The sequence below is a fragment of the Pygocentrus nattereri genome, chromosome 5 (genome assembly GCF_015220715.1).
Source record: "Pygocentrus nattereri isolate fPygNat1 chromosome 5, fPygNat1.pri, whole genome shotgun sequence".
In the NCBI taxonomy this organism is placed as follows: Eukaryota; Metazoa; Chordata; class Actinopteri; order Characiformes; family Serrasalmidae; genus Pygocentrus; species Pygocentrus nattereri.
Genome location: NC_051215.1, coordinates 41,936,688 through 41,949,701, shown reverse-complemented (window position 1 = coordinate 41,949,701; position 13,014 = coordinate 41,936,688). Strand labels below are relative to the sequence as shown.

Here is a 13,014-nt window from a genome sequence, read left to right as displayed (position 1 = left end):
CAAGTAGAGATCATGGAAACAGGGTGGACATGTACTTAAAAGGCAGAAGTACACATACAACAAGCACTGTAAATGGATAAGATATTTATTTGCCTTTGTCTCAAAGCAAATCAATTGAGGCATAAAGTTACATTAGCAGTGCTTTCCAAGGGGCTGGGCATCCAAATAATAAGCAGATGTATAGTTGCACAAAACCAAACCCCAGGCTCTTTGCCATCCCAAAACTTGCATGAATATACAGTAAATGAAGGGCTAGAACCTTTAGCATAAGTCTGAATAAAATGTTTCTGTACTCTTTGAATGCCATTACTGGTAATACTAAGTAAAGCCTTTGTGAAGTAAATCACATTGAAATGACATGACAAGAAAAAAAACAAAACAAAACAAAAAAAACCTATGCATTCAGACCCAATACACAAAACATCGGCCTTCAACTATATCCAAAATCAGGTTTCAATAATCAAACAAGATCAGTGCATCATCTCACCAACAGCTTACTTGCTCTTGGTCCAAAGTAATCGTAACTGCGATCCTAACACTTTGCTTGTAATTTGACAATGTGACACCTCTCAGGAACTCCAAGAAATAATCAGCCGGTTTATTAAAGGAATGTGTGGCATAATGTACAAACAGATGGCAGAAACATTAAAACCAGTAAAGGACTCATTTAAGAATGTGGACCATGACAGCCACAACAACTGCTGAATAAAAAATTAAAAAGTAATAAAAGTTATTTGCATTCACTGAAAGTGAAAAGAATAAGTCCATATTTACATATAATTAAAACAAAACTAGAAGAACCGAAGTCTAAATAGACTCAGTTCTGCCGAACAGAGACAATAGGGAAGGTGCAACCAAATACAACTATGTTGTTTTCCTGAATCCTTTTAAGATAGGGTAAATATTTTCAAACGCTTCATAGATTTCACCTCTGACTTTTGCACCTGGGAACAGAAATGAGAAAGAAAAAAAAATAAAATTAACCATTTCAATTGTTTTAATATTTGGCATTTCAAACTGTATTTGTTGCAAAATACTTTTTACTGCGTTGCAAAGTACTTACCAGTGAGAACAACTTTGCCAGAAACAAATATTAAAAGGACAATTCTGGGTTTGATCATTCTGTAAATTAACCCAGGGAATAATTCAGGTTCATAACTGAAAAAGGAGACATTTTTAGAGGGTTAGCCACAAACAGTAATGTTTAAATTTCTCTCTCATTTGATCACTGATAATGAGATATATAGAATAATTGTTGCATACATGTTGATTTATATAAAACGGCCCATTAGCAACTTAAGCTTTACCACTTTCTGCCACTTGCAACCTCTGCCTGCCTATTGTGGTTCTACAAACAATGTTGTTTGGGCACCAAACGCAGCATTACACTTGGACAAACACATTCACCAAGTGAAAAGTAAGTAATGCATACATATTTTATTATATTCTTCAAATTCCTTATTCAGACTTACTCAAGTCCTGCTGACTTAGAACATCAAAAAACAGCATTATAGGACAGACAAAAACAAACCTGCTGAACTGCTGATGGGTAAGAACCAAGCCCTCCAGTCGAATTGGGAACTTTACATCACAACTTCCAACCATGTTTTGAATTTTGAAGTCCAAAAATTTGGCAGGGAAACCCAGTTTTTGAACTACTCTGGCATACTTCCTGGCTGCCAGACGGGACTGTTCCTCACTGCAGGTACAAGGCAACAAATGCACACATTCACTATTGTTCAGGTTTTCTGTGATAGGAGAGTTACATATCAACTCGACAGTAACAAGATAATTTCCCCAGCTTTACATACTTGCAGGGGTTTAGATTGTATGTGTATTTGGCTTTAGGTTATCACATATGTTGCTATCCAAACCTGAGAGCCTGGCATGTTGCTTTAGTATTAGGAACTGCATTTGAGGTGGGCAATATCACAATTGTGATAAATTACATCACAATATGCTTTTTCTAAGTATACTGTGAAGACCACCGGTACCAGCACCAAAGTAACTTTACAAATGTTATTCTTACCTCTTGGCTCCTGTACACACCATTTTGCCTGAGCTGAAAATCAAAGCTGTTGTTCTGGGTTCTCGTATTCTCATAATGACGGCAGCAAAACGCTAAAAAGAAAGAACAACTGATAAAGGTACCACATATTCCACATAATGAGCACTACTATTCTTGCAGAATTCATAAAAATGGCAAATAAAAAAGGGCCTCATACTACAACACTAAATAATCATCCATTCAGAGTGTGGAAAGAATAAAGTAAAGAAGTTATATTTGTAATGTGTATCTATGGGCTGATTATGTATTGTGTTTCATGGTCAGGCATGCGCGTGTGCGTGTTTGAAAGAGACCAAAAAAAAAAATAAAAAAAATCAGGGCTGCTCCAGCTGTTCTAATACAGAGTGGTGTCCTATTACAATGCATTCGATGCTACTAGACAGCACACACCGTTTGCAAGTGTATGTTTCTGTAAGTAAATGTAATTAAAATATTTAAAAGTTATTGATATTTGGCACGTTTTATCACATCATGAAAAATAATTGTGATAAACAGAACATAAATATGTATAAATAAATAAATAGAAAATCAGACACTGTAGCCAAACAGCTGACCAATTTCAATTTCAACTAAATGGCATTTTCCACTGATCTGGATAACATGCACCAAAAGTGATGTCTGAACAAAAATGTCAGTTACCCCTCACCTTATTGGACAGTCTTGATCTTAAATGATCTAGCTAACTGACAAATCTTTTGTAAATATCATCTGTTCAGCAGAGCTATAGGTGCAGTTTAGCTCCAGACTAGCTTGGATTATGCTCACATTACCAAAGGAAAGTATTCAAGAACAATCCATCCGTGAGATAATGCTGTAAACTGGTTGAGAAAAGGTTTAAAGAATGACACATGAATAGTTGGGAGGTGCATATAAACTTGAAAAATAGATTAAGAGGGAAAAAGTTATTACCTTAGGATTATACTCAGCGTTCCTGGCACGGAGTGCTATTGTCTTCAGGTCAAGCTTACAACCCAAGTTCACCGTTGACACAATATTTCTTTAGCATAAGCAAAACATACATGAATAGTAATTAGTTACTGAACTATTAGGTCTGTAGTTTTGAAACAAATATGGTAATGCAAGATGTAGATGGCTACTACACATCAACCAGTACAATTAGCAATGGAAAGAGAAAGAACTCACTGTAACTGGGGGACAATGCCAGAACTCTCTGAGGCAGGTGTGGCAGGTGTGATTGGCGTCATAGGGGTCAGAGGAGTGTTGTAGAGTGGGGTGTTGCCTGGCAGTGCTGTGGTAGTGGAAACTGCCTGTGAGTGGTACAGCTGAGGTGTCTGGCCTGATGCTCCCACTATCCCACCCTGCTGCTGAGAGGCTTGCTGCTGCGCTTGCTGCTGCTGTTGCTGCTGTTGCTGCCTCTGCTGCTCCTCTAGGATTGACAAACTGTTTGTGTTCTGCACTGGTTGTGGTGTAAGCCCTGTACCATATGGCATCATTGGGCTAAAGATGGGGAGACCAGGTGTCATAGCCCCCTATAGAGGATCACAAGTAAAGATTGTTGGATTAAAAAGAGTAAGACTTAAAACTGACTTATAAATAGATGTATAATAAAACATGTCCAAGTTTACATTATCCAAAGTACATTATTTTACTGCTTTAACCAGATGAGTATATACACTACAAAGAAACAAATAAACATTGACCTAGATCTAGAAGTTATATGTTCTACACTGATATACCATTATATTCACACACTATGATACTGCTTTTCAGTTTTGTGTCATATATCTGACAATATTACTTCCATGACCTAACAGTCTAAAACTGAAGGGAAAAAAAATTTAATTCCCTTTCTGGAATTATGTGATTCTGTCTAGTTAAGGGTTAAAGTACCATGTAAGGTTCTTTCTGATGTCACTTTAAATGAAGAAAAACTCAAAACTGGTTATGTCAGGTGTGGTGCTTTCACAAGCAGTAATACCCAGCACTACACTACCCACAATTATTTGTGGTTTATACCTCAAAATGGCTTACATTCTGTTGGAAAACTACTATTTTGTCTTATTGGCTTGAAGGACTATTCTTACCTGAGGAGATGCTAAACCTTGTGCAAATGGGGGCAAGCTGTTGTTCTGCTCCATGCTGTCTAGTTATGAAGCCAGCAGCAAATGAATGATATCAGCACAGGTGGGACCAAATACTGGGTTCAGATGTTCAACAGCTTTCAGTTATGAAGACCTTGACCAAGAAACAGAGCAATTAGAAGACATGTACACATTATGTCAAGCATGACTGCAAAAAAAGCAGTAGGTTAAAAACGTGCTACTGAAACAGACCCACAATTGTGCTGCCAAAAACAAAGAATTGCTGTACCTCACATTTCTCAGTCTCGAAATTGTCTGACCACGGAAAACATACTGTCCAGTGCAAGGTTTGTAGCAGAAATATGCATGTTTTAATCTTCTCACAAAGCTTTTTCTTATCGGGTGAAATAAGCATCACACTGACCACTTAAGATGTTCTTGACACGGATGTTTTAGACCCCGTTTTCCCGCTATCGGCACACAATACAGAATTACCTGTTACCCGTTCTGACTCAAACTGGGAAGGGCATTGTTTTTTTTAAAAAAGCCAGTAAGAATATTTACTTTTGAACCAGTCTACCATGCTGCCATGTGTAGGGCTTCTTGACAGAAAAATGCAATAACCTGCTACCCAATTTATAAGTGAAAGCCTAAAATATGCGCGATAAGGAGCACATTACAGTAAATGAGAAGAGCGCCTGGAGCGCAAACATATACATGCACAACAAATGAGAATCGCTCAGTGCTGGAGGAAACACTAACTGAAGGAAATCAGTTCAGAGTTTTCTGACTGAATGACAGAGCGCCGATTTACACTGATATTAGCGAGACGGCTACTGAACATGCCTTACCTAAAGGGACCATTGGGACGGTCTGTAAATAACGTTTTCTGCAACCACTTATGATGCATTAGTTAAAACATCGTAAGCCGGTGATCTAGCGACAGTGAGGTTGGCCAGTAACGTTAGTCAGCTTCGGTAAGAAAACGCAAGACCTCAGCTGTTCGTCACTAGCCGCGCTAACGCTAGCCTGTCTGTGGTCGGGAGCAGCGCTCGAACAGACCACGCCGGGGTTACTACCCCACCAGAAAGAGGCATAAACGCTGCTGAAGAACCCACATGCTTGAACAAATCACTGGAGTTAGTTCATTACCCAAGTACTGTGAAAATGCGAGGAAGTGCGTTTAGTCTTTACCTTCTCTGTCTCTGCCTGCGCGCAAAACATGAGACTCTACAACAAGTTCCGCTAGTTTCACTGAACTACTTCCGCTGTTTTATATAATACGTGCCCCGAAAATGAAATAGGCTAAAAATGATTAAAGGGATTCATTCGGTATAAAAAAGAAATCAAAGCGACAAGGAAAGCAACAGCGCATTAAGTATTGTTATTTGCAACTAATGAAATGAAACCGATTATTTAATTGTAATAATTAGCTTATTACCACCACGGAAGCACTGATTCAAGTGAGACAGCTAACCAAAGAGCCAATGGTACCAGACAAGTAATAAACACAGGTCATAATTATTTTTCTTATCCTCCGTTCTTAGGCGTTGAGAGGAAGGTTTGGTCAGCAGGGACCGAAAAGACCTGCAGGATGGCAGCAGTGGGGACTTGGTCCTTCTCACAGCCCGCAGTAGAGAAAATGCGGTGTATGATTCTAACGGGACAGAATGCCACTGATGTTGTCGAGGTGGCAATAGCAGGTAAACAGGGCACCTTTATGAAGTGTGGAGTCGGAAGAAAATGTGACTCTCAACACTCGCATTCATCTAACCTGTTACAGATTAACGGTCTTCAAATTTGCCTATGCAGCTGTGCACATAAGTTTTTTGGACTGATTTATTTGTTTGCTTAGTTTGCTGTTTTGGAGAGCAAAAACTTTCTTAGGGCACTTGGTGCAAACTTAAACTATACCATTTATTTTATTGTGTACCACTCCGTACTTTTAAGAAAGTAAGTGGACATTTTGTTTGTGTTGTAGAACGACATCTTGGACAACCTGGCTGAACTGACTTCATTATACTTATACATTATATTTATTTAGTATTCTGAATACTTTCAATCGTGTGGGCGCACTTAGTGAAGAGATTATAATATGGCCCAGTTCACAATATAATAATAATAAAATATATGGTGGCATACACTGCTATGTAAACGTTCAGAATCATCTGTAATTTTAACATTTTACTTTATTTTAAATACAAAAAAAATTTATACAGTGCAGATATAAAACTATAAACATGACATGAAAAGGTAGTTTTATTTGATTTATTCAGTATTTCAAATATAGATACATAGATGGATAGATTTGGGTGCTACAGTAGCTAAAGAACATGGGCCATTTATACACCGAATACATACACATAATTACACGTTCTGCATAATACACACGGCACAAACATATCAGTGCACAAACAGCACAGCATGTAAAAGACATTGAAACATGTATGGTGTGTGTGGGATGTGAGGGTCATCTTAAATACTGGGTTTAACGGCTAGATTGATAGGTCACTTTATTAATCCCAGAGGGAAATTCTTCTATAAGAGCAAAAGAAGAGCAAACTGATCAGGAGTAAAGTATTGCCATACACTATTTACAGATATGCAGTACAAAATAGTTGCATGAATAATATGCAGGATCCAGTGAATGAATTACTGACTATGGACTGTAGAAATAAATGTTAACAGTTGTACATTTTACCTTTAACAAATGGTATTTATGGATAAGGACTGAATGGCATGCGAAAATGAAGTGGTTATAAATACAGCACAAAATAATTATTTCTCTTACTCACATAATATACACTATATGGCCAAAAAGGATGTGGACTCATTGCTAACAGGTGTATAAACAAGCACAGAGCAATGCAATCTCTATAGACACTGGCAGTAGAATGGGTCTTATTAAAGAGCTCAATGGCTTTAAACATTGGCACTGTCAAAACATGTAATTTTTGCCCCATGTCAGTTTGGGAAATTTCTGCCATGCTGGAAAACACCAGTTCTAGTGGTAGACTTTGCAAACTTAAAACAGTCTAAAGCACATAGCTTGTAAAAATCGAGTATCTTCTGTTGCATCACTCACTACAGAGTTTCAAAGTGCCTTTGGAAGCAACATCAGCACAAGCATCAGGAGGTTCATTAAATGGGTTTCCAAGGTGGAGCAGCTGCACACCAGCCTAAGACCACTAGGCGCAATGCCAGGTATCGGCTACAGTGATGTAAAGCACATCACCACTAAACTCTGGAACAGTGGAAATGTGTTCTGGAGTGATGAATCGTGCCAGAAAAACGCTACCTGCCAGTGGCAACAGCAAAGTTTGGTGGAGGAGGGATAAATGTTTTTTTAGGGTTTGGGCTCCTTAGTTCCAGTGAAGGAAATGTTAATGCTACAGCATACAAATACCTTTTAGACAATTTTAAGCTTTCAACTTGGCAACAGATTGGGGAAGGCCTTTTCCTTTTTCTACAGCTCTATTAAACACATGTAGGAGTAAAAAAAATTGAAGCTAAAAAAAGTAAAAAAATTGTTTCACAAGTAAAAGTACAATTTGTTTTTGACCCTATATTTTCTCTAAAAGGTTTTATTACTACAACCTTCAAACATTTTCAAACTATAATTCAAAGAAAAAACTCTCCAAACAATAATTTTGTAGGTGCAGAAAAGAGTTTTCTTCATGAAAAGGCCTGCACATTAATACATTACATATATAAATACAAAACTGTTTAAGTAAGATCTTTAATAAGGGGAAATAGTGCAGAAAGAGAGTATAAACAGTGAATTTCCAAACGAACATTCCTAATGCTCTAGAAAGTCACTTTTTAAGGTAATATGCAATTTCAAAGATTTCACACTCACACAAGATAAAGAGCACACCCTCGATTAAACAATCCTGTTGTGAGAATTTGTTAAAAAGGAAACTGGTTGCTTAAAAAAAATGTTTGTGTTTATTACTATCAGTATTTATTCTTTTGCAGATGTTGAGAATGATGTGGAGACAGGCTGTCATATAGTTGGAAGAGGAGGCTTCCCCAATAGCAGGGGAATATTGGAGTGTGATGCAGCAATAATGGAAGGTGTGCCAGGGAGATTTGGGGCAGTAGCAGCATTACGAGGGTAAAGGGTGACATTGATGTCATTTAAAATTTAAGTGGCTTCACATAATAAAATGAATGGCATATTATAGTACCAAATGACATATTATTGTTAATACATTTGTTTACAGCAAGTTCTATGTTTTGTCACAGTATATCTGTTTACAGCACATTATATGAACTTTCAGTTGTGTTTTTATTCTCAGGGTGGGGCAGCCATGTTGTGTAGCACGCAGAGTAATGGACAGAAGTCCTCACAGCTTTCTAGTTGGTGAAGGAGCTGAAGCCTTTGCACGAGAAGAAGGCTTTACCATTGAACCCAATGACACCATGCTCTCTAGCCATACAGTTGCTGCCTATCAGGTACTCACATGTGTTGAGTGTTGTTTACAGCATAGAAGGTTTTATTAGATTTCTTCATTGCAATATCAGTATTTTCTGTGTATCATTTTTCAGTATTTCAGTATTTCTGTCAGTAATTCAAATAAAATGGCTTACGATGCCTTGTTGTTTTTCATGTGTACTTGAAGGACTTCCTTGAAAAGAGGAAGCAAGCCAGTGGCCATGATACTATAGGTAAGCATCACGCTGGGCCAGTTTATTTTCTCTCTCTTCAGTTATTGAAACATTTTAAGATGCACAAACTGAGCAGCTTCAGGCAAACTATTCAGGCCATTATGATTGGTTCAGTTATACATTATTTGAAACACAATTTGAGACTGATGTTCACAGTAAGGCCTAAGTATTACAATACCGTATTTTCTTATCAATTATAATGGCAACCCTCACAAACACACAAAAGCAAACTGCAGCTTAGATTTACTGTCTAATTTTAGCTTGAAGCTTTTTTTGACGTGAACTAATTTAAATGTAAATCACATATTAAACAAGATAATACTAAGTAAGTCAACACTGAAAACTGCTCTCTCATTTTGAAAGTTGGTACAGCTGTCACATGCGTCAGATTCCTTCTGGTGTAGGTTCATGGCGACTTGCGTGTTAATGGTACCCCCTGCTGGAGAAACTTCAGACTGCTACACCTTCATGTGCTTTGCATATGTCACGATTGACCCCTCCCACTCCTCCATGTGCTTTTGTTTACCTTTTAGTCCTGTCATTTGCTTTTTGTTTTCTTTGAGTTCTTCCTGGTCCTGCCCCCTTGTTTTCAGACCCTGCCCTTAATTACTTCCACCTGTGTCTGGTTAGCCACCTGTGTCCTGTTATCCTTTGTTGTTACCTGTATTTAAGCCCTGTGTGTTCCACTGTGAGTTTTGCTGGTCTTTGTTTGTGCTATTTGAAGTGTTTGGATTGTTTCGTTATCCCTGTGTTTAGTTTTCATCATGTCTTTTCCCCCTTCCATCTGTGTTGGCTCTATGACCCTGGACTGTTCTAACCCCGAGTTTGGATTTGCCTATAATAAATCTCGCTGTCTTCACACATGCGTCTGCCTCCTCATCGCTCCACCTTAGCATTACAGCATATAAAAAAATGCAAAGGTGTTTTTCATCAATATAACAGAGGTGCTTTTGAGTTCAGCTGTAGGTGTCTTTTGGAAACCATGAACCATTTTCATAGTTAACAACCTTTGGAACACTTAAGGTGTATGAAAATGTTGATCCATAGAAGGTATGTCACTCTCTGGAGAGACCCCTAGCAGTGTATGGCTTGTTAACACTTCATACAAATCAGCTGTTTTAACAGTAAAAGAGGAAAACATTAAATATACTTATTTATTATAATTTAGTAAGTGGTTTAAAATAATCAGTTCTCTGATCAAACCACCATTTGTCACCTTTGAATGATCAAATATGGTCTTTGGCTTAATACTCATCACCGATATCCGAATACAACCCCAGTTCAAAGATGGTGTAGCTACTGTTGCAGTTACAATATTATTTTCCAAACGTCAAACGTGTCAAACTAAATGTAAGCAGTGATCAATAATACAGTTAAGAATACAATGCAGTTGTAGTGCCAGCTCTTTGATCTGCAACAATGAAGGTATGTTTTAAACAGTTTGTGATAGGCCAACTCAATAAATAAATTACCAAATAAATGAAAGATACATGCATGTTTTTATAACTACCATGCTTTTCTTTCCAGGCCTCATTGCTCTTGATCTTACAGGAAATATCACAGTTGGTGAGATTTTCCATTTATTTTCATATTTTGGTATTGCTGTTTACAGCAGTATTGTTGTACTTTCCCTCAGAAATTTACTTCACTCTTGAAAAAGTACAAGTTGCAAAAAATTGATTTACCAATACAACAAATGCAGCCATGAATCACCGATGTAATTCATGTTAGTGGGTGAAAATAAACACGTATGTAGGTGCAGCACTAATGAATGATGAGCATTTACCTTAATCTAGATCTAGAATCGGGATGACTTCTCCATTTAAATAGTTTCATTAAAGAAAATATATATGCTAATGTTGAGGAGTGTCATCCAAAGATGACCTTGCCTGTATTTTCCTAATTCAATAACAGACAAAGTTAAGTGATCCCACACAAAGGGGGATATTCCACCTCCGCATTTAACCCATCTGTGAAGTGAAACACCACATACATACTAGTGAATACACACACACTAGGGGCAGTTAGCACACTTGCCCGGAGTGGTGGGCAGCCCTATCCACAACGCCTGGGGAGCAATTGGGGGTTAGGTGTCTTGCTCAAGGACACCTTAGTCATGGACTATCGGGGGCCCTTGATTACAGACAGCCACATAATACATAAAGCCTGTGCATATAAATCATATATCACATACTTTATTAATCCTGTAACCTAATTTCTTCCTGTTTTTTTTTTTAACCATTTGAACATGCCTGCTGAAAAATTAGAAATATAATTGTATAGAAATGGTGCAATAGAATAGAATACCATAGAATAGAATATAAATGGTTGAACAAGATTGTACAAGATTATATACAATCGTGTTACGTAAACCCATTAAAGTTATAATTTGCTAATGCTTACAGGAGTTTCCACATCAGGAGCACCTTTCAAGCCTCCAGGGAGAGTGGGAGACTCTCCACTTCCTGGCTGTGGCCTGTATGCTGACCACACGGTAGGCTCCCATCTTGCAGTGCATTGGGGACATTTTTGTAAGTTATGTTTTTTGTAAGTCATAGAAAACAAGTTGCTGTACTTTTTAAGCAAATTCGTTATTCACCTGTATTGTTATGAAATAGAATTTTCCAGTGATGTCTCAGAGTTGAGGAAGTGTGGGTTTGATTCTACTTTTTGTATTTTAGGTTGGTGCTGCTGCAGGTTGGTGTTTTCTGTTTTTTTCTTCATCTGAATCATTTCACTTAAGGTAAAGTATGACTCTGTAATTAGTCGCTAAATGGATAAAATCTTACACTAATTGTATTACAGTATATGCCAATTTCAAGCTTTTTACAGAACAATCTAACCAAGGAAGCTGAATATATTCTGCCAGTTTTATGTATTCCATTTTCAAGGTTCAATGTCCTTGCTTGGATTGTCCCGTAAAAAGTTTGAAATTGGCTTGTACTTTAATTCTCAATGTGTACAGTCAGCGTACTGATGGTATTTGTATGTATATTGTTTCTAATAGCTACAGGTGATGGGGACAAAATCATGTGCTACTGTCCTAGCTTTCATATTGTACAACTGATGAGACAGGTATGTTTAGCTGTACTTTTTCAAGTATTATTAGTCAGAGTGAATGCTTTGACATTCTGAAATGATTGGCTTTCAAATCTGTAGTCTTTTATCTATTTTGTATGTTGTTGTTTCTACTACCTCCCCCTTTTTGGAATGCTCAGTCATTGTCCTGTCAGGTGTACTACTATTTGTAGCTTGTAAATTGTAACAAATATAAATCCATATCATTTTGATTTGTATACAGTGATCACAATTTTGATTTATGTAGTGCCTGAAATGTAGAGAGTTGATTGGCTACCCTTTAGTGTGTGTATTTATGTTCCTGTCTGCAAGGGTTCATCTCCTAAAGAAGCCTGTTCTTCTGTCCTCACTGATATAAGAAGGAGAACAGGAGAAGGTGAATGCTTTGAGATTGGCCTTGTTGCCTTGAACATGAAGGTAAAACAGCTTTGTATGTGTTTTGTTTTTTGCAGTTTTGTTTTTTGATTTTCCTGTTTTTCTTTTCTTGTTATTCTTCTCATTTAGCTATTTACAAAGCTATTTTATTTATGCCAACACACTGAAGAACAGAATAAGTATGATTTCTTTCTTCTTGTACCATCAAAGAGACTCTATTACATGGTGGAACTGCTATTAAGTCATTGCTCCTTAAAAGGCATATTTCATCATATTTTAACAAAATTTTGTCAGTGTTTCCAGATGACTTTAATATTGTTTAAGTGCATTTCCTTATTTCAGAGGCAGAAATTCACCTCACACAGACTTACAGTATGCATAGAACAAAAAACAGTTTGTGTCTAGGACTTCTTAAAACATGGCCTCAGAAAACATAAAAGAAACTAGAAATGGTTTCTATGAATCTGTATTGCTTAACCTCAGTAATTTGTCCTCTTCTTTCAGGGAGAGGTGGGTGCAGCTTCCTCAGTGGAATTCCCTTATGCTTTTTGGAACCAAGGGATGGATTCAGTAGAGAAGCGTGTAATTTCTTATTAAGTGTCTTCTGACTTTGCCCCTGCAAGATTGCTTTCTCAGTGTAAGAATAAACTTTCAAGTATGCACTCTCAAGAGGAAAAAACAGGTTGTATTACAATGTGTTGTTCATCTCAATGAACTGTATATTATCATATATTTAAAAGGTTCAAACAGCATTTTTTATTGTAGAAACTGTATATTCTG

General features: G+C 37.3%; 2 protein-coding genes across 3 annotated transcripts; one reads left to right on the top strand and one right to left on the bottom strand.

The window, feature by feature from the left end:
* Positions 1-70: 70 nt before the first annotated feature.
* On the bottom strand, positions 71-5,357 carry LOC108426823 (TATA box binding protein). The gene is made up of 8 exons (XM_017696584.2): positions 5,305-5,357; positions 4,114-4,264; positions 3,212-3,558; positions 2,978-3,065; positions 2,030-2,121; positions 1,532-1,699; positions 1,064-1,158; positions 71-944 (listed from the first exon to the last, which is right to left on the bottom strand). The coding sequence occupies exons 2-8, from the start codon at positions 4,165-4,167 to the stop codon at positions 865-867; spliced, it is 924 nt and encodes a 307-aa protein (XP_017552073.1). The 5' UTR covers positions 4,168-4,264; positions 5,305-5,357; the 3' UTR covers positions 71-864.
* On the top strand, positions 4,964-12,906 carry zgc:153169 (uncharacterized protein LOC767799 homolog). 2 transcript variants are annotated; one of them, XM_037538474.1, is made up of 11 exons: positions 4,964-4,981; positions 5,658-5,813; positions 8,089-8,227; positions 8,412-8,568; positions 8,736-8,781; positions 10,309-10,347; positions 11,187-11,275; positions 11,463-11,478; positions 11,789-11,856; positions 12,172-12,276; positions 12,739-12,906. In XM_037538474.1, the coding sequence occupies exons 2-11, from the start codon at positions 5,705-5,707 to the stop codon at positions 12,829-12,831; spliced, it is 861 nt and encodes a 286-aa protein (XP_037394371.1). In that variant the 5' UTR covers positions 4,964-4,981; positions 5,658-5,704; the 3' UTR covers positions 12,832-12,906. The 2 variants fall into 2 exon arrangements, with proteins under 2 accessions (XP_037394371.1, XP_017552074.2); XM_017696585.2 differs by lacking the exon at positions 4,964-4,981 and adding an exon at positions 5,425-5,573.
* Positions 12,907-13,014: the final 108 nt, after the last annotated feature.